Consider the following 18,909-nt stretch of genomic DNA (forward strand, 5'->3'; position numbering starts at 1 on the left):
GTCCAAGACTCAAAAACATCTTCTTTTTTGTATTATAGATATAGATAATTCTAAGAGCTTTTCGAAAAAAAATATAAATTTTATAAAAACCAAGTATGTATTTTGAAAGATATTAAATTTTTAGAAATTTTAATCTACTTTTAATTTAAGACAATGCCATTTCTGTAAATTTTTGTTTAATTTATATACAAAATTAGTCATAAAAACCCAAGGTGACCAAACTTGTGGTACAAAAACCCTACTCAAATGTTGGGATCCATTAAAAGTCCATCGTAAACAAAATTGATACAAAAACCCCCAATTTTTAAAAATTGATACAAAAACCCCAAATTTAAATGTTGGTTTCATCAAATTTTATTTTGGTTTCATCATAAAATTTGATGAAACCAACATTTAAATTTGGGGTTTTTGTGTTAATTTTGTTTTGATGGGGTTTTTGTATTACTTTTGTTTTATGGGTTTTTTGTGGAAGGATGGTGACACCTTTGGGGTTATAACTCGCGGACCGATTTATATATTTATTAAATTTACATGATATAATAGGACTTAGAGCTTCTCCGATGGAATGTATGTGAATATAGATGTCTAAATCCACATAAGATAGACATTCATAATTTCTAAAATTCTTATGTAACCCTAACTTCTTAAATCAATGTGAAGATGATATGGTTTAATTTTTGTTAGACATCCTCAAGGTGAATGTCAAACTATCCTAGTAAGTTTTTGCTTAAATTGAGTCAATTCTAATATAGTAAATAACCATTTTTAACTTTAGTAAAATCTTAAAATTACTTAAAACATTTAATTAAAAATGATCACAAACCACATCATAGCAAATGAGTTATTTTTTTCACCTAAACATAAGGAAAAATTGGAATGAGAATGTGTTATTTGTGTTGCCACTTAGGAAACACACATAACAACCATTGGAGAAGCTCTTAGTAATTTAAACGAGGACAACTTAATACCTTTGGCAGTATCATACCAAAAAGCACTAGAGTATTTTTATTTTCTTTATAGTATTAGTTATTAGATATGAGGGTAACTCGCAGAAGTTAGGCCAAACACTATGGTATCCCTTAGCTATTCCTTATTTGAAGCGTCGCAAAATGCGTCAAGAAGTCATCTCACTATGAAAAAAAGGCATCATTTAGCTAAACAACATGGAAACTATTACTCCCTCCGTCCCACTATTAAGTGACTTAGTTCAAGTTTGCACAATTTTTAAGGCAAGTAAGGGGAAAAGTATTTTTAAGCACTTTTTATAATTATACCCTTATGAATAATAAATACTGAAATTTTGAAATGATTTATCTCTCAAACTACACCATGGATGTTCGCAAGCTTCGTACCATTGAAAAACATTTTAAAACACCTATTTAACGAATATGAACATGACTATCAAATTATGCATAATTTGGATTGGCTCCACTGCCAGACCCAACACCGCTAAACCCACTATTACAAACCTTTACGACGACGGGGATTGAACTCCTGACTTCCTCTTTACTGGAGTTGATGGGATACCACGGAGCTATGCTCTTGAACCCAACAACATGGAAACTATGCTTCCATGTAAATAGTGCAAAGCAAAGCATTGGTTTAGTAAAAAAATGAGTTCTAATAAAATAAAAACAATGAAAAAGAGAAGTATATTAACGTAGAACAGTGCAAATAAGAATTGGATACTTTTGCACGGATACTCAGTTTCCGTAAAGTAAAAAATCCTTCGAAAACTCAGTTTTCGTGTGATTTCTCAACGTTACAAAGCTCATCAGAGTGAATTGTGATCAACTTTGAAATGTAATTAAGGAATATCGCTATATTTAAACTCCAAGGAAGATCATAGTAATTGGATTTCGCTACAATTAAGTTGCAGCCAAGCGAAATCAGGCACCACAGTGATTGGCCTTACTTGGGACAAATTGTATACAAAATTATGAAAAAGAGCACCAAAGATGGCTCTACCTCCGTATTCTTTAAACATGAAAGTTGTATTAAACGCTACTATCAAACTGCAATTCTTTGCTAGTACAAGTCTATCGCCGATTTTCAGACTTCACTCTTTTCCCGCTACACAATTTCGACACTCTAGCTTCAAACCAAACATATTAGGGTTTCACAAAGGTTTTAGTTGCAGAGCAACAATGGCCGGTTCTTCTTCTTCATTATCTGGTCAAGCAAAAGATGAAATCAGTCTCACAGATAAAGAGAATCAAATATTTGAAAGATTATTGCAAGTTCTTTGTCACTTTAATCTCCAAACACAACTTCGTGTTGCTGGCGGTTGGGTTCGTGATAAGGTTATATGTCAAATTTGATTTGTATATTCTGTGATCATTCCGATTAGGGTTTTACTGTTGTTATGTTTGTGAATGATTTGAATATTTACAGCTTTTAGGGAAAGATAGTTCTGATATTGATATTGCGTTGGATGATATGATGGGAAAAGAGTTTTGTGAAAAGGTTAATGAATATTTATCGTTTGCTGGGGAAGAGATTCAAGGAATTGCTGTTATTCAATGGTTGTTACTGGCCAAACTCTTATTACGAGAACTTAATTTTTTTGTTGTAACATTCAATTGCTTGCCTGATTAGTTTTTCTTTTCTTTTTTTTCCCCCTTACTATGTGAATGTTTACATCGCAGCAATCCTGATCAGTCGAAACACTTGGAAACAGCAAGGATGAAATTGTTTGGGGAATGGATTGATTTTGTAAACTTGCGATCCGAAACGTATAATAAAAACAGCCGCATTCCTACTATGGTAAAAATTGGTTTTATCAATTAGAGTTTACTATTTATCTTGATTAATTTATAATTAAATGTTTTTGATATAGTTTACTATTTATCTTGATTACAAATTGGTTTTATCAATTAGAGTTTACTATTTATCTTGCCCAATATTATGTAGTGTGTTATCTTCTAATAGATGTTTAAATTGCTAACTAGTTTGAATGTTTCAAGAGCTTCTGGAGTTGTTTGTAACAATCATTGTTAGCGTTAACCTTTTCCCAGTGATGGGTATTCTTGAAATGCATGATTTTTATTTGTAATGTTGTTGAGTTATAATGCACAAGTGTATTTAATGTTCGACAGGAATTTGGTTCTGCTGAACAGGATGCATATCGAAGAGATTTGACTATCAACAGGTAGTTGCTCTAAATGGCTATATTGCTTCTTTCCTTGGAATAGCCAATTATGCCTATGGACTGATGAGCCTCACATGAACAATGCTCCATCTAACATCGTGTGATTTGTTTGTTGTAGTTTCTTATTTTAAAAGTATGATTTGTCTTCATGCTCACCCGGGACTAATTCATTATCAAAATGGACTTCTATTTTTGTTCTTTGGCAGTCTGTTCTACAATATTAACAAGAAGTCAGTTGAAGATTTTACTGGACGAGGTTAGAGTTGATCAACTTGCACTACATGGGCTCATGTATTATTCCTTGTTGAAACTACCTGCATCATTGAATGTTGTTCTTTATTCAGGTTTATCAGATCTAAGATCTGGAAAGATCGTGACTCCATTACCTCCAAAGGAGACATTCTTAGACGATCCTCTACGAGTACTTCGTGCTATTCGATTTGGTACCATCTCTACTCCTTTTTGTTTTATTGTGTCTTCACTATTTGTGTTGGTCGATGCTTACATTACTGAATGTCCGACTCCTAGTTTATTATACCAAATAGGAGCATAATAGAACTCACAGATGTTTGAATGTCTGAATATCTGATCATTTGACAACGGCAGGAATTGCAGTAGTATTCAATCTTCTTTATTGTCGATTCTGTTACATTTTGCCGTTTGTGCTATGATGTGGGTCATTGGATCTGTTTCCCGCCTAGAGTGCACATTTATGCAATCCTGATTTTCAGTAAGACTACCTTAGCTAAAATTTCGAACACTATATTTCATAAATCATAATGTGTTAACAGGTGTATTGGTGATGCATGTCAAAAGAAGTATAAAAAATCTGTCATTAGTGTCTATTGTGTCTACATAACGTAGTTTGAAATTTCAGCATAGAGAATCATGTTGGTACCTCGTCAAATTGTCTACATGTGCACTTCTGTTTCTATTGGTATTTGATAATCGTAAGCATTCCAGGTGCAAGGTTCTGTTTTGAAATGGATGAAGAGTTGAAGGAAGCTGCAGCTAGTGATGAGGTTAGAGTTGCTCTTGCGGATAAAATCAGCAGGGAGCGCATTGGGGATGAAGTATACTCATCTTTTGGCTTATGTCTGAGACAATATGCTTTTTCTTCATACAAATATATCTATGCTTCCATGTATTAATTGTTCCCTTTCCACTTTGTGCAGATCGATCTCATGATTTTTGGCAAACACCCAGTTCAAGCAATGACCTACATACGTAGTTTGCAACTATTTTGTGTTGTTTTCCCTCTTCCCTCCAATTCAGAGCCTGCTGCATTGGAAGGGTGTGACAGGTGCACCACATTGTGAAGAGCCTTTGTGATGAATTTATGTCGTTTGGCATATGGATAACAAGCCGTTTTGTGGATATTGTGAATTCGCTTACCTTTGCCATCCATTTCACAGGCTCTGCATCGCTTCTGTGGATGCTGCATGGAATCTCTTAGAATTATTTGGATGCACGGCTTTTACTGTAAGTTCTGCAGAATAAATCTTTCCTTGTTTTCATGATATTTATCTCATCTTGGTATGAGTACTGAGCAAATCCAGAAACTGAGATTCAATGACAACCACAGAGAGTTCAAATATGGATGCACGTCAACTACTTGTTGTAGTATAATCAAGTGCTGATCTACTCATCAATACCAAGAAATATCTCATACAAACCTGGGACTTCTTTAGATTCTTATGTTTGGTTGAGTGTTCCATATGGTTTTATATTAAAAGCGCCGATGTTGTATTACCCAACCTGGCGTCTTAACTGTGTCGGTTGGTAATATAGTTTGTGAGGCAGATGAGTTTCTGATACAGACGCATGTTGTGGTCATCGGTAAACACATTCTAGTTTCTGGATTTTATGATGTTCCTACCCCGGTATTAGCATGTGTTAAATTTTGCATGGTCGCTTTTGTCATCTTTGAGTTATTTAATGTCTCTGGAATAGTTACTTAGGGTTAAACCTTTGTCGTTTCATTTTATTATAGGATGAGCAAAGAAGGCTGTACTTATATTCAGCACTTTTTTATCCTCTCAGAGAAATTGTTTACAGAGACAACAAAGGCAAAAAGGTAGGCGTGTTTATAGATATTATTACATATTTACATATCGTTTATTCTCACTGCTGGTTTAACCATAGCGTGGTGACTGTCTTAATCCATCAGTGGGCCCTAAGCCTTTACTGTTTCATAGGTAGAGCAAGTCACGTTGGAAAATTCTGAGTAAGCATGCCAGCATGAAATGTATTACTCCTATTCTTAAAAAAATTACAACACATGTAACTGCGATCGGTAATTGTTGGAACCCTCTATGTGTCGTAAGATTTTGGTTCATTGTCATGAAAGATTTGGTTCAGTAACAAGATTAGTAGTATCTACAATTTCTTATAATTAGGTTATTTCCTTTTTGATTATCATCCAAGAGTCATTGTATTGTTTTCTAAGATTTGTCTTGCAATCTTCATTTTAATGAGCATAATTTTCCTGTTCTCCTCAGATTCCTGTTGCAAATTACATCTTTCTGAATTCTCTGAAGCTGAAAGTTAACGACTCAAAAATGGTCAGAGCAGATTTTCTCTTGTTGTGCTATTCGGTTTTTCTCTTGGATGGTAGTTTGTTTATCTTACACGTGGTTTGGATATATATGTTTGTCAGCATTCTATAGTTTTTTCTCGCTGCTGGTCTTTATATATTTTCTGTTGTTATCTGATGCCATCAAACATATAACTTTTATGTTGCTACTAGGTTATAAGCTTACACAATGCATCAGAAAGTTTCATATCGTTGATTCCTTCCTTAACTGAAATCAAAACTGCTGAAGCTGGTAATCGAAGAGAAAAATTTGATGTCACAGTGACTTCAAAACCGCGAATATGTGCAGGTTAAGAAATACAAAATGCTCATGATTTGCTTACCCTGAGCTAGTTACTTGACATATATTGCATAAAGTTCATGGATTGGTGGTTTATTGGATAATCCCTCAAAATGGCCTCATTAATACAAGGCCGTGGAAATAGAAGGTCTACAAAGCAGTAAAACCGCAGCCATGGGTCTTGCTTCATTTTATGCGTCCAAGCCTGATTGTAGATCAACATTATCAAATGTAGATAAACATCAGATATTTCTGCTTTTTGTTCATTTGTGTGCTGTTGTCTGACATCCTGTACGTATTTTTAGGATTGCTTTTACGGGAAATCAAGAGTTTCTGGCGTGTTGCCTTGTTGATCTCCACATTATCATACCCCATCGACTTCGATCGTGCTGAAGTTTCTGAAGACAAGCAGCTTGAGTTAGGCTTGCGCAGAAACTTGTTTACAACAGTTGAAAGTGCCATTGTGAGACTAGGTATGTCTACCGACTCACTTACACGTATGACTCAACTGCAAAAAAAAAGGTGGCTACCTACTCTGTGTAATTCACTTCATCTGGTCCCAGTATTACAAGGCTTACAAACTCATGTCATCCAGCTTGAGGCATGCACATCCCTGTTTTCAATTACTTCTTTTATGTCATAGAAATAGAAAGATAAATTGAGCGTGCTGGCATGAAATAATGATCCGATTTCCAGCAATCCTTATATATACGTATGCCGATATTTGCTGTTACAACCAGATCAAACCAGTCAAGCCTTACCTTTGAATGCCGGCTCATCACATGTCAAAGTTTCTGGCTCTTACTAAATCTAGTTGGAATAGCATCAATGTGTGATATTAAAATCTCACCATTCTGTATGAAGGTCAAGAGAGAAGTGCTTGTATTTTTTTCCTACTTCTGTTGTACATGTTTTTGCAATCACCAATGGTCTTCTGTTTAACTATCCAATGGCGTGAAGATTATACTCTTTAATGCAGGTCTCGAAAATGTGTGGGAGATGAAACCATTGGTGAATGGGAGGGAAATCATGACTATTTTACAGCTTAAGACTGGAGGACCCCAAGTCAGTGAATGGGTAAGAAATTATTGCTGCACCAGTAACTCTTTTCAGAACTTGAAATTCACATGCTGATTTATTATATTCTTGGCAGCAACAAAAATCTCTCGAATGGCAGCTTGCCGATCCCAATCGTACTTCCCAGCAATGCCTTGATTGGATGCGAGAAAGTCATTCAAAACGTTCAAAGTTGGGGTGACTGTTCAACTTGTTTGCATTCTCAATTTTCTACTTTCTTTGGTGAAGAAGGCTATTATTGGGGCTTCACCTAATAGGACAAAAAAATCCCTTATCTCAAATAATTTTGTAATGACCGAACAATCCTTTAGCTAATTTTAATTTAATTAATTTCTACGGTTGGAATCAATGTAAATCTGGACGTAAAACCAATTTCTACGGTTGGAATCAATCCAAACCTGGACGTAAAATCAATTTCTACAGTTGGAATTAAAAGGAACCTGGACGTAAAACTACATGCAAATAAAATTCTACGGTTTAATCCAAATCTGGGCGTAAAATCAATTTCTACGGTTAGAATCAATCCAAACCTGGACGTAAAACCAATTTCTACGGTTGGAATCAATCCAAACCTGGACGTAAAATCAATTTTTACGGTTGGAATTAAAAGGAACCTGGACGTAGAACTACATGCAAATAAAATTCTACGGTTTAATCCAAACCTGGGCGTAAAACCAATTTCTACAGTTGGAATCAATCCAAACCTGGACGTAAAACCAATTTCTACGGTTGGAATCAATTCAAACCCGGACGTAAAGTCAATTTCTACGGTTGGAATTAAAAGGAAGTTGGACGTAAAACTACATGCAAATAAAATTTTACGGTTGGAATTAATCCAAACCTGGCCGTGATTTCTTCATAAACTAAAATTACGTATAGAAAAGAAGCACCGAACCTCACTAGCAGAAACGTTACTGAAACCCTAATTTTACTTCAATTTCGTTCAATCTAACCTATTTTAAGCATAAAAACGAGTAAACAAAGATGAGTTTATTCGATTATTACCTTACATACACCATGGGTTTGTTCGATGATATGAATTCAAATGGATTTATCGTTGAAGAGGATGAAGAGAAAAAGGAGAGGAATAAGAAGAGCAATTGAAATGTGAAGAATGAAGAATAAAAATTAAGTTTTGTTTATGTTTTTAAGTTTTAATTTTAATTTAAGGATAGTTTGAACAGTTGCTATTGAATCAAAAGTACCCATAATCAGATTTTTGGTCATTAAATATCCAAGTGAAGCCCCTCTATTGGATGGTGACGCCCCAATAATAGCCTTCTTAGTGAAACAGCGTGAGTGGGTGAACTCGCAGGGTCAAATGTATACAAGAATGCCGTATATCTTACTTCTTTTTTGATGAGAAATGTTGTATAGTTCTCACTCTTTTCTAAAATTCTATCATACAGTAGATGGCAGACGATGTAAAATCTTGTTACTTCCCAATATGCTGATGCTTCCTATAAGAGAGAATATTTTGGCTGATTCATAACTGAGTTTGTTCGGCATAACTGAGGATTGCCAGTCGAACAGAGAGAACGTTAGGCGGTAAAACTTTAAACCTTGATAGCATGTTTGGTTAAAGTTTACGTTAGGCGGTAAAACATTAAACCTTGATAGCATGTTTGGTTAAAGCCATCAAGATAACTGACTTCAAAATAATTGAATTAGAAGGATATTAGATAATTTCCATGGACCAAACAATACAAACAATATAAATTTAACTTATTATTAGAATCGCATCTATTGAAAGGATTGGATTGCAACATTTGAACCAGATTATATACACAATCTAATTGCAGCAGATTGGCATGCAGTACTAAATGGTAAATGGTTATGAGAGAGATGTCACGTAAAGTGCTAAACGGTAGGCATAAACTATGTGGTTCTAATGTTGGCAGGCTTTTCAAAATCACACTTGGTAAGAGAAGTATCAGTGGATACTCGATGTTAAGAACCAGATTTGAACTTGTGACACGAATTTTCAGTGCCACCTTTCATTTTCGATCCCTGGATCCTTGGACCTGCTTGAAACTCAGGGCACTATAAGAATGCTTGCTGAAGCTCAATTTACCAGTAATATTTTCTCTCTTTAACCATCTCTCTGGCTTAATTTTATTGCAATCAGAACCCCAAACATTTTCCATCCCGCTTAAAAATTAATTAGGAAAGTAAAAACTACAGTCACACCCATTTTTAGTTTTTTACACTTTTCTCCATTACAAAGCCGACGGGCGCAAAATTTCATGTCTGGCCTCATTTTCACAGAGAAAATTATTCTAGAACCCATAATTTATAAAATTCTGTTATCAGTGTAAAAAACAAGTCTCGATAGAAACCGTAACAGATCTTCCTGATATCATCTGTTTTGAATGTAAAAATGGATTCGTCGTTTCAATCCCATCTGCTCCTGCAGCTCCACCAACTCCTCCTCGATCTTTAAATCGAAGCCATGATTCATCTTTCAGTAATCAATTTCTTCAAGTACTTCGATTAATGGCTCAAGCCGCTCGTGTTGATGATTATCCTTCTCTTTCACCGCCACAACAACCGCCATTAACAACCCCGACAACAACAACCACAGATCCAGTAGCAGATTCGTCTAAATCTGATGATTTCCTTCGTATCGAACTTGATGGATGGGAAGATGACGAAGGAGACGAGGAAATTGAATTTGGTAACACGGTCAGAAATTTTAGAGTTTGTGGTGGTGGACATACATACATCACAGATTTATGCAATTAAACAAAGTATTGCAAAAGCTTTAATTGTTTATTATCAGAAATTTGGTTGATGAACAAGCTAATTAAGAAAGAGATTAAAGATATTCATGTTAGGTACGACAGAACTCCTCTTGTTGCTGATCCAAGACGTTGTGAACCTAAGAAGTTTGGTGGTGGTCCTGGTGCTCGTGCCGTAATCGTCTATGTCAAGGAAAAAGGGAGGAAGGGAGAAAATCACTGAGGCTTTCGGTACCACATCTTGTGAGATCTTGTTACATTTCGGTATGTATTTTCTTAGAATTCCTTGGTAGTGATTTCAATGGGGAGCTTCTATTATCGGTACAAGGCAGGGAAGTGGTTGCTGTAGCCGGAAGGAGTGGCCTGAATTGATGTACGTGTTTGAAAGAGATGGTGTGAACTGGAGTTCGATCATTAGCTGTACAACAAAAGAAGAAATTGCAGCTGGTGGTATTTACTGCTGCCTCAGTCCATAATGAAAGGACACACAACAACATGTTGTTGAAGATGTTGTTGTTGGCTCGAGTGCTATGTACAGGGAAGACGAGTCACTGCTGCTGTCATTGTAGTATGGTTGTTCTCACTAGAGTAAAGTGGTGATTGTTATGCATCTGAAACACGGATTACTGTTGTGCAACACAGGGAAAGAAGCACATAATATATCATGCATTTATAAAAATAGCTATATAATATGTTATGCATTTATAAAAATGAACGCATAATCTATTATGCATCTACAAAATTTGTTGCATAACTTGTTATGCAGTATAGAAAACGGTTGCATAACACGTTATGCAACAACTTTTTTGTCACTATTAAAACAAACAAAAACAAAGACTGCATAACTTGTCATGCACCTACAATAATATCTGCATAACATGTTATGCAGTCGCGAAAATAGATGCATAACCTGTTATGCATCCGAAAGTACGGCTGCATAATGCATTATGCATCGAGAAAATTGTTGCACAATCTTTTATGCATCGAGAAAATAGATGCATAATGCATTATGTATTCTATTTTTTATGTATGCGCTAATACAATGGCTACATAACTTGTTATAGATGCATACTTGTTATGCAGACGCATAATTTGTCATGTAGTGGAGAAAATGGTTGCATAATTCGTTATGCGTCTGCAGAATGTGTTATGTATCTTTTTTGGTGGTTGTATAATAGTTATGCATCAAGTTTTCGAAAAATTTTCCTAAAAAGATGATCACCTCCGATTTTTTCGTGAAAAACAAAATTTTGATATTCTTGTTTGTACTCGTTGCGTAGTTCTCTTAAAAAGATTTCCAACGATATAAAATTTGTAAAATTCCAAGACGCGGATTTTTAGATATGTTATATCCAAGTTGCGTTGCCAATTATACCCCTGATGCATAACCCGTCATGCGGATGCATAATCCATCATGCGGACATTTTTAATAATTTCATATAATTATGGGTGTCACGAAACTAAAAGTTAATTGTGGACCTGACAATGAAAATATTATATTTTTTGGGTCTGCGCCTAAGTTTCTCATTAGGAAATTCAAAAGACATTACCTGGCCCGTTCGGTCCGGTTTAGGTTGGACAGTGACAGTCATACACCCCACTAAACCGGGAATGTATGACTGTCGGTGTCCAACCTCAACAAAATTAGCCAAGAAAAGCTATTTGATATGGAATTTGATTTATGTGAATTGTGAAGTTGTAAACTTTCTTACTCCCTCCGTCCCACTATTAGTTGACACACTTTATGAAGGTAGTAATTGCCAACAAGATTCAGAAATCCACCAAATTCAAATTAGCAGTTGCATAGTAAGCCCAAGGGTCCTCCATTAACATAGAAAATTTGCACTTCTAAAAGCACCGCAGATTTTAACAGAACTTTCCATTTGCAGTCAAGAGGGCCTCAATGACAAAGATACCAATTCAGTGCCTAAGCAGTCTGAACACTGTGAGGGAGACACCCTCGTACAGCATATCAGTTTAAAGATTCAAAAAAAAAAAAAAAAAAAGGAAGAAAACCAGAATTGAAGCAAAAATAGAAACTCTTAACTAGTGGAGCCAGACTTACAGTAAACTGCTCCAGGGTTATGCTTCCCAGATACTTCGCTAAATTAATACCATGCACTATCATACATTAGCGATTGTCCATTGGGGGTAAGTACTGATAGGAGGAAATAAAACAATGACTTATTTAACTATGGTGAGATTTTCGAATGCAGCCAATGAACTTAACACTCATACAAATGACATGGAATAAATTTACCTAGATTTGCACACAAGCACTAGCAAACTTTCCTTCTAACCTTTTCTTACTTCTCACACAAGAACATAATTAATCAAATCCTAATAACAGAGAAGAAAACGGAAGCCTTATATAGGTGCTGCACATGTTGTTCTAAAATGACCTGTTTGGTTGCAGCGGCTGCAATGGACAACTCTCTTCACACGACCACGATCTTCCGCACGAACACGCTTCTTCCTTGGCCGTCCAGGTGGTCTAAGTGACTTAGGTGGGTTGATGAGTACTTCGGCAGCTGGATTTGCTCCACTCTCAGATGCTTCTTTCCAGAGGGTCTTGTCAGGAACAGGATGCAAAGTCTGTGAGTATGTTTTCCGGTAAGTTGTAACAGTGAAACAACTTTCAGTAAATCGATGGACATTCTGCCGACAAGAGAGAAGCGCTGCAACAGCATGGGCACAAGGAATCCCATAAAGTTGCCATCCACGACACAAACAACAACGATTTCGAATATCCACGATATTCGTTCCTTCATGAGAAATCACTTCAAATTCAGCTTCATTAGCACGAAGCACTTGATAACTGCGAGCCCGCTCCAGAGCCTCAGCAACCCTTCTCTCAGCAGATGGCACAAGTATTGTAGTCCATTGCATACTTGTTTCTCGGCGTTCATTAAACCAAGTCATAAGCTGCCTACGAATGCATTCCATCATTTGAATTATAGGAAGACCAGACGCTTCAAGTATCCAAGAGTTCAAGGATTCAACTATGTTAGCCGTCAGATGCCCGAAACGAGATCCTTCAAAATAAGCTGTAGCCCAAAGACGAGGTGGGATTCTTCGAATCCAATAAGCAGCATCTTGTGAAATTTCTTCAATCTCCAGTATTTTGGCTTCAAACTCAATAACAGTAAGAGCCCAAGCAGCTTCCCATAGTAGATTGACCAGCATTGTATTATTGAACTCCTTGCGAAAGCTATCACTAAGATGACGCATGCAAAATCCATGAAAAGCAGTTGGAAAATTCGCTTCAACGCCATCTACAATACCCTTCTGCCTATCAGATAAGATAGTCAGCCTTGGCATGTTCTCCGTATTAACCTCCAGCAAGTTGTGAAGCTCGGATAAGAACCACATCCAGTTATCATCACTTTCCTCATCAACTACTCCAAAAGCCAAAGGAAATAAAGCACCATCACCATCAAAACCAGTGGCGAACAGCAAGGTCCCAAGGTACTTGCTTTTCAAGAGTGTTCTATCAAGACCAAGTAGTGGCCGACAAGCATTCACAAAACCGAAGATCGATGCTTGAAATGAAACAAAAAGACGCTGGAAGCAGCTATCCTGTGGATTCCCGTAAACTGATGCAATACTCTCTGGATTCGTTCGTTTGATTTGGTCACAGTACTGGGGAAGGAGACGATACCCTTCTTCAAACGAGCCACGAACAGCGGCCATAACTCGCTCTTTCCCTCTCCATGCTTGCTTGTACGATAATGTGATCCCATGAGCTCTATGGATCTCTTCGAGTATCTCCTTTGGCTTGTAATGAGGATTCTCCCTAAGGCGTTGTTCAACAGAGTTTGCAACCCATTGAACCGAAGCTTGCTGATGACCAAGATGTGTGATACCTCCACATGTATGTCCTTCGTTTATGGTCCTGATTGTGAAGGTAGGAACACCAGGAAGCTTTGCAGCATGAACCCTCCATGGACATCCTTCACTGGCACACTTAGCTGTGAAACGTGTCTTATCAGACTTGACAGTCTGTATCTCAAAATGAAGAGCAATTGCTGCGTCCCTTAAAGCTCTTCTACAGCTCTTAACATCCGAAAACTCTTGTCCAACAGCCAATTCATAGTTAGGATTTGGTACAAGCGCACGCGACTGAACAACAGGAGTAGTCACTAACAAATGATGCTGCTGTACTATATCATCAGAAGCTTCGAGACCCATCTCCTGGTTCTGGTCTACCACTAAATCTAAGTTCTGCTCAAGCTCATTTCCATCTGAAACCACTAATTCATGATCATCTCCCAAACCCAAGTCATGATGTTGCGCAGCAATAACCATTTGATGCTGCTCATCATCCACACTCCCCCCATGTTCATTTTCAGGGTTTTGATTCTGACCCAAATCTAATCCACTCTGGTTGTTCTCATGATTCTGCTGCAAACTATAGCTTTGTTCATGGTCCTCAGTCGTATGACCTAAATCCAAATCATTACTCTGTCCTAAATCCAAACCCACGTGGTTATTATGCCCAAGACCCAACTGTTGGTGACTGTGTCCAAGATTTAAATCTCGATTCTGCCCGAGTATCAAGTCGTGATTTGCCATCACAATTTAATCATTCACTGCATAATCACCGTCCAAATTCCCACTTAAATCAACAAAAATTTAACCAAAATATCACTGACTAAAAATTACATCACAAATGAAACTTAAACAAAACAAAATACAGAAAAAATAAAGGCAGAACTTTTATTGATGAAAACATACCTCAATAGATCTAACTGAAGAAAACTAAACTCAAAACCCTAATCTCCAATAAGATATACTAAAGCTCTGAAATTTTTCAACAGTACCTGACAAACCCGAAGCTTGAAATGAATTAAAAATCCAAGCTTTAGAGAATTAAAAGAGTTGAAACCAGATCTCCCCAAAAGCCAAATTAGGGTTTCAAAGGGTTGAAGAAGAAAGGCAAATTTGAAAATGAAAAAGATGGCGGGTAAGGGAGATGGGGTAATTGAGGAAAACTGGGATGAGAAAAGAAAGAAGGGGCAAGAGATTGTTGAAGGTTGCAGGGGCAAAAGAAGAAGGGAAAGGGGTAGAAGACGAGATTGGAGTTTGAGATATATCAAGGCCCTTGTGGTTTTACAGAGAAATCGAGACAATAACTAGGGCAACACTTATGAGAAAAGGGGGTAATTAGGTCAACATATTAATGACCCTTTTTCTTATTTGTGTAATGACTTAAACACCTCTATCGCTAAACGTTCGTTCAGAAGGTTTTTTGGTATTTTCCGCGTAAGGGCACTGAGAATTTGTAAATCGGTTAGGATTGAGTTGAGTCTGACACGTCATTACTCTTTTGAAGTTTTTTTTTTTTTTTTTGAGCAATAAATTTATTAATCTCAATAAATCGGCATAAAATTCCAAGTAAAAATAGAAAATCGGGAAACACTTCATAGATGAAACCGTCGAAAAAAACATACATATCATATATCACAAAAATATTTTAAGAAAAAATCGGGATAAAATATTTCAAATGTGAAAACATCAAAAAATACATACATATCTGTGTCTCGCAAAAACATTTTAATACAATACAAGAATCAATGATTTTTACATAAAAATATAATAATATTTGAAAGGATGACATTTGAATTTTCAGATTTTCTGAAGTGAAAAAAAAGAAGACATTTTTGAGTTCTGATTGTGCCATTTGAATTTGTCTTATTCTACTTCTTCTTCTTCAATAAGATTAAAATCTCCTATAAAAGAAGATTAATATGCGCAGTAAACCATCATCAAGAACAAAGCCGGTAACCATCGATCTTCATGGAAACGCAGACCCATGTCATACGCCGGAATAAATTGTCTTAGTTGATCTTGAACCGATTGTTGAAATCGATATAAATTCCCTGTAAAAGTGTATTGAAACACCGTATGATATAGATTTTCCATATAAAAATTATCTATCGAAAAAAAAAAACCAAACCGTAATTTCGTAAAAAAAATAAATAATCTATAATACAAAACAAAGCTTGTTTAAGTTAGCCTAGATAAATAGTCGTTATAATTTACTCTCAAATAGGATAAATCCACGGCTGTGGTTTTTCACATCGGTTTAGCTTCGGCAATGAATATAATTCTCTCTTTAACTTTCACTAACTCACCATTAATTGTTATTCCATTGAAACAGCTGAAAAACCAAGAAACATCGAGGAAATTAACATCTAAGATTTTCCATCCCAATTGACATATTTTTGAATTTTGTTTGGTACATACTTTCATCTTCCAAGACAAATATCAATTAATTCTTCATTGTCGTTGTCGTTTCAACATCAATTACAAAAATAGAAAAGAAACCTGACTCGCAAGAAGGAAGTGGAATCTGAACTCCTAGTTGATTATCAGATGCATAACAAAGAAAAAAAGAGTAGGTCCTTTTCATTTTCAACGATCTTCCCTCTTATTGTTATCGAAAACAGTAATGATCTTTGATTGATTTCTAAGTTTTTTTTTTAATTCACTATGAAAACATTTGATTGATGAATAAGGTTTAACTACTTTTAATGTTTGATTGTTTGCTATTTAGACTGAATTTCGGGGTTTTTGTTTTCGTTGAAAAAAATGTGTGAGTTTACTGTCTATAGGGTTCATCATTTTTTATTTTATTTTTTTGTTCGTTGTTTTTTACCTCTGGTGACTAGAGTTACTGAATCATTCTGATATCTTTCTTCTGCTAATTTTCTTCTTCTTTGGGTATCAAATATGTTGGTGAGACAACTGTTAGGTTTGTAAAATCAATTTATAATCGAAATTTGATGAAGAAACAAAGGAAATGGTTTGAGAAATAAATTGATTTTTTATGTTTTTGATAGGAACTGGAAGGACTTGGTTGAAAAATAAATGGAATCAAATAAACATGGTGGCAGAGCTTCTGTAGTAATTGGTAATTTATCAATTTGTATAGAAATCTCTTTCAGAATGTAATAAATTCCAGTGCATTTTCTCACATACATGGTCACCGCTATACAACCTACTTTCATAATATGATAATTCACCATTACGAAACAACAGTAATCAACTTGAAAACTATCAAAATGATCATTACTATTTTCATTTTCATTACCTTTCTTAATGCTTGGACTTGATATACCACCTCCTCATTTTTCTGAAAGATGCTGATGTTGTTTAAACTATTATGTGTATTTCAGGTTCCATCACTGACATGCTGAAGAAATTAGATGTTGACGCAATTCACATAGGTCGTGAGGCATTTCACAGGTCAGATGCGGTATCAGATAACAACACTACCTAAACTTCTTATTCTCCATATCCGTCGGTTCACAAAAAAAAATTTCTTCATCGAGAAAAAAGCTAATGTTGATAAGTCTTAACTTTTCTTAGATATAATAAAGTTATACATTGACTTAATTTATTTTTCATCACCTTGCCAGATATATTGGGCAACTTACGTTAATTCTCTGCCTTTCAAAAATCTGTCACGTGACGATGTTGAGACGATTAGCATCTTGAGAAAATGACCAGTAATAGACCTTAACCTCATTTCGACCGTTGGTACCCAGGACAAGATGCACTTTTATCTTACACCATCTAAATATTATTTTGATGGTTGTGTCCAGTTAATAGTCGACTCGAGACGATTGATATGGATTGTCATTTTTGAAGAAAATTTTCATTTTTAAAAAGGGGTTACGAGGATAAGTTAGTTGAATGCAAATATAGGATGTAAGATAGATGTTCGGAGAGATAAATAGGTGGGAAATATATTTGGAAATGTGATTTTATGTTTAGTTGTGCAAATTTATTAGGGTCCCTTAAATCAGTGAGTGACAATATAGGAGGATATTTAAGTCTCCATTAATCATATGATTAACCTAGCTCTTGACCCATGCGAAATTAATTGTAATTGTGCAAGTGTTTTTTTTATAATAAATAAAATACTATAAATAAACAAACAAGCAAACAACATATACAAGTCCAGGAAGAAATAAAGAAAAGAAAAACTAACAAAAGTTATAAACTAGCAAAATTTATTTTGATAATGAACATCCAATTTTTGAGAAAGTGAAACAGAGAATAATTCATATGACACATGATTGTGAAGTTAGAATGTAGGGTGATATGTGGAATTCAGTTTATGATCGAAGTATCTTGAAGTACTTTGGTATGGCTTGCAGAAGAGTTAGGACTATAAGAGTCACTGAAATTTTCTTCTCTTTACCTGAAGAACATATTATTTTATGTTGTTGTAATGGAGCCTCAAGAGGAAATCCTGATATTTCGAGTTATGGCTTTATTTGTAAAGATCAATTGGGTAATTTTCTTTATGCTGAGATTGGTTGTCTGAGACTTGCTACTAACTTTGTAGCGGAAATAATGGTTGTTATTGCTGCACTGGAATGGGCCATAGCGATTATTCAAAGAAGAGTTTTAATTCAAACGGACTCTAAAGCCTGTGTAGCTTCTTTTCTTAAAGGAAAATTTCCCTGGATGTTCTGGTCTAGATAGAGTTGTATTTGCAAAAATTTGGATCAGATTCAATTTCGTCATGGTTTTCGAGAAATTAACTTCTATGCAGATTCTTTGGCAAAGAAGGCTGTTTTTCTTGACAAAAATCTGATTGTGAAATACTCCTACAAGCTTGTTTTCTTGACGAGATTGGAATTTCCTAACACTTCTTACTTTCGTTTCATGTAATGCTTTTGTTAGCTTAGTCTGAGTATGTAGCTTTATTGATGCTTAATCTACTTCTGTTGATTTTTTCTGTTTTGTATAGAGGGGAGGCTTCCCTTTGCGGAATTCTCTTCTTTTACGTCTGCGTTTATCTAATGAGACCCCTTTGTACTCTTTTTATTATTACCAATGATTAATAAAATTCTTTGTTATCGAGCAAAAAATTTTTATAGGCAAGTCCAACTTTCCACCTTTAGCTTCAAGTAAAACCTGCACACCAAAAACAAGACTACTCAAAGTAAAATCTAACAAAAGAAATAAAAGTATAAAACCTAAAAACGAATCTGAAACCCTAACTTAAAAAAAAATCGCATCGGCGGTGCCAAAAATTGATGTAATG

General features: G+C 35.6%; 2 protein-coding genes across 4 annotated transcripts; one reads left to right on the forward strand and one right to left on the reverse strand.

Annotated features, from left to right (window-relative positions):
- Nucleotides 1-1,806: 1,806 nt before the first annotated feature.
- LOC113319527 (putative CCA tRNA nucleotidyltransferase 2) lies at nucleotides 1,807-7,453 on the forward strand. 2 transcript variants are annotated; one of them, XM_026567781.1, is made up of 15 exons: nucleotides 1,807-2,303; nucleotides 2,395-2,525; nucleotides 2,649-2,766; nucleotides 3,099-3,151; nucleotides 3,358-3,407; nucleotides 3,496-3,594; nucleotides 4,115-4,224; nucleotides 4,327-4,454; nucleotides 4,567-4,633; nucleotides 5,145-5,228; nucleotides 5,653-5,715; nucleotides 5,901-6,036; nucleotides 6,333-6,500; nucleotides 7,007-7,104; nucleotides 7,181-7,453. In XM_026567781.1, the coding sequence occupies exons 1-15, from the start codon at nucleotides 1,959-1,961 to the stop codon at nucleotides 7,283-7,285; spliced, it is 1,755 nt and encodes a 584-aa protein (XP_026423566.1). In that variant the 5' UTR covers nucleotides 1,807-1,958; the 3' UTR covers nucleotides 7,286-7,453. The 2 variants fall into 2 exon arrangements, with proteins under 2 accessions (XP_026423566.1, XP_026423567.1); XM_026567782.1 differs by lacking the exon at nucleotides 5,145-5,228.
- A 4,413-nt stretch (nucleotides 7,454-11,866) lies between these two features.
- On the reverse strand, nucleotides 11,867-14,991 carry LOC113318149. 2 transcript variants are annotated; one of them, XM_026566275.1, is made up of 2 exons: nucleotides 14,669-14,991; nucleotides 11,867-14,437 (listed from the first exon to the last, which is right to left on the reverse strand). In XM_026566275.1, exon 2 carries the CDS (start codon nucleotides 14,418-14,420, stop codon nucleotides 12,213-12,215), a length of 2,208 nt encoding a protein of 735 aa, XP_026422060.1. In that variant the 5' UTR covers nucleotides 14,421-14,437; nucleotides 14,669-14,991; the 3' UTR covers nucleotides 11,867-12,212. The 2 variants fall into 2 exon arrangements, with proteins under 2 accessions (XP_026422060.1, XP_026422059.1); XM_026566274.1 differs by having other exon boundaries at nucleotides 14,583-14,991.
- Nucleotides 14,992-18,909: the final 3,918 nt, after the last annotated feature.

Source organism: Papaver somniferum, chromosome 10 (assembly GCF_003573695.1).
Source record: "Papaver somniferum cultivar HN1 chromosome 10, ASM357369v1, whole genome shotgun sequence".
NCBI lineage: Eukaryota > Viridiplantae > Streptophyta > Magnoliopsida > Ranunculales > Papaveraceae > Papaver > Papaver somniferum.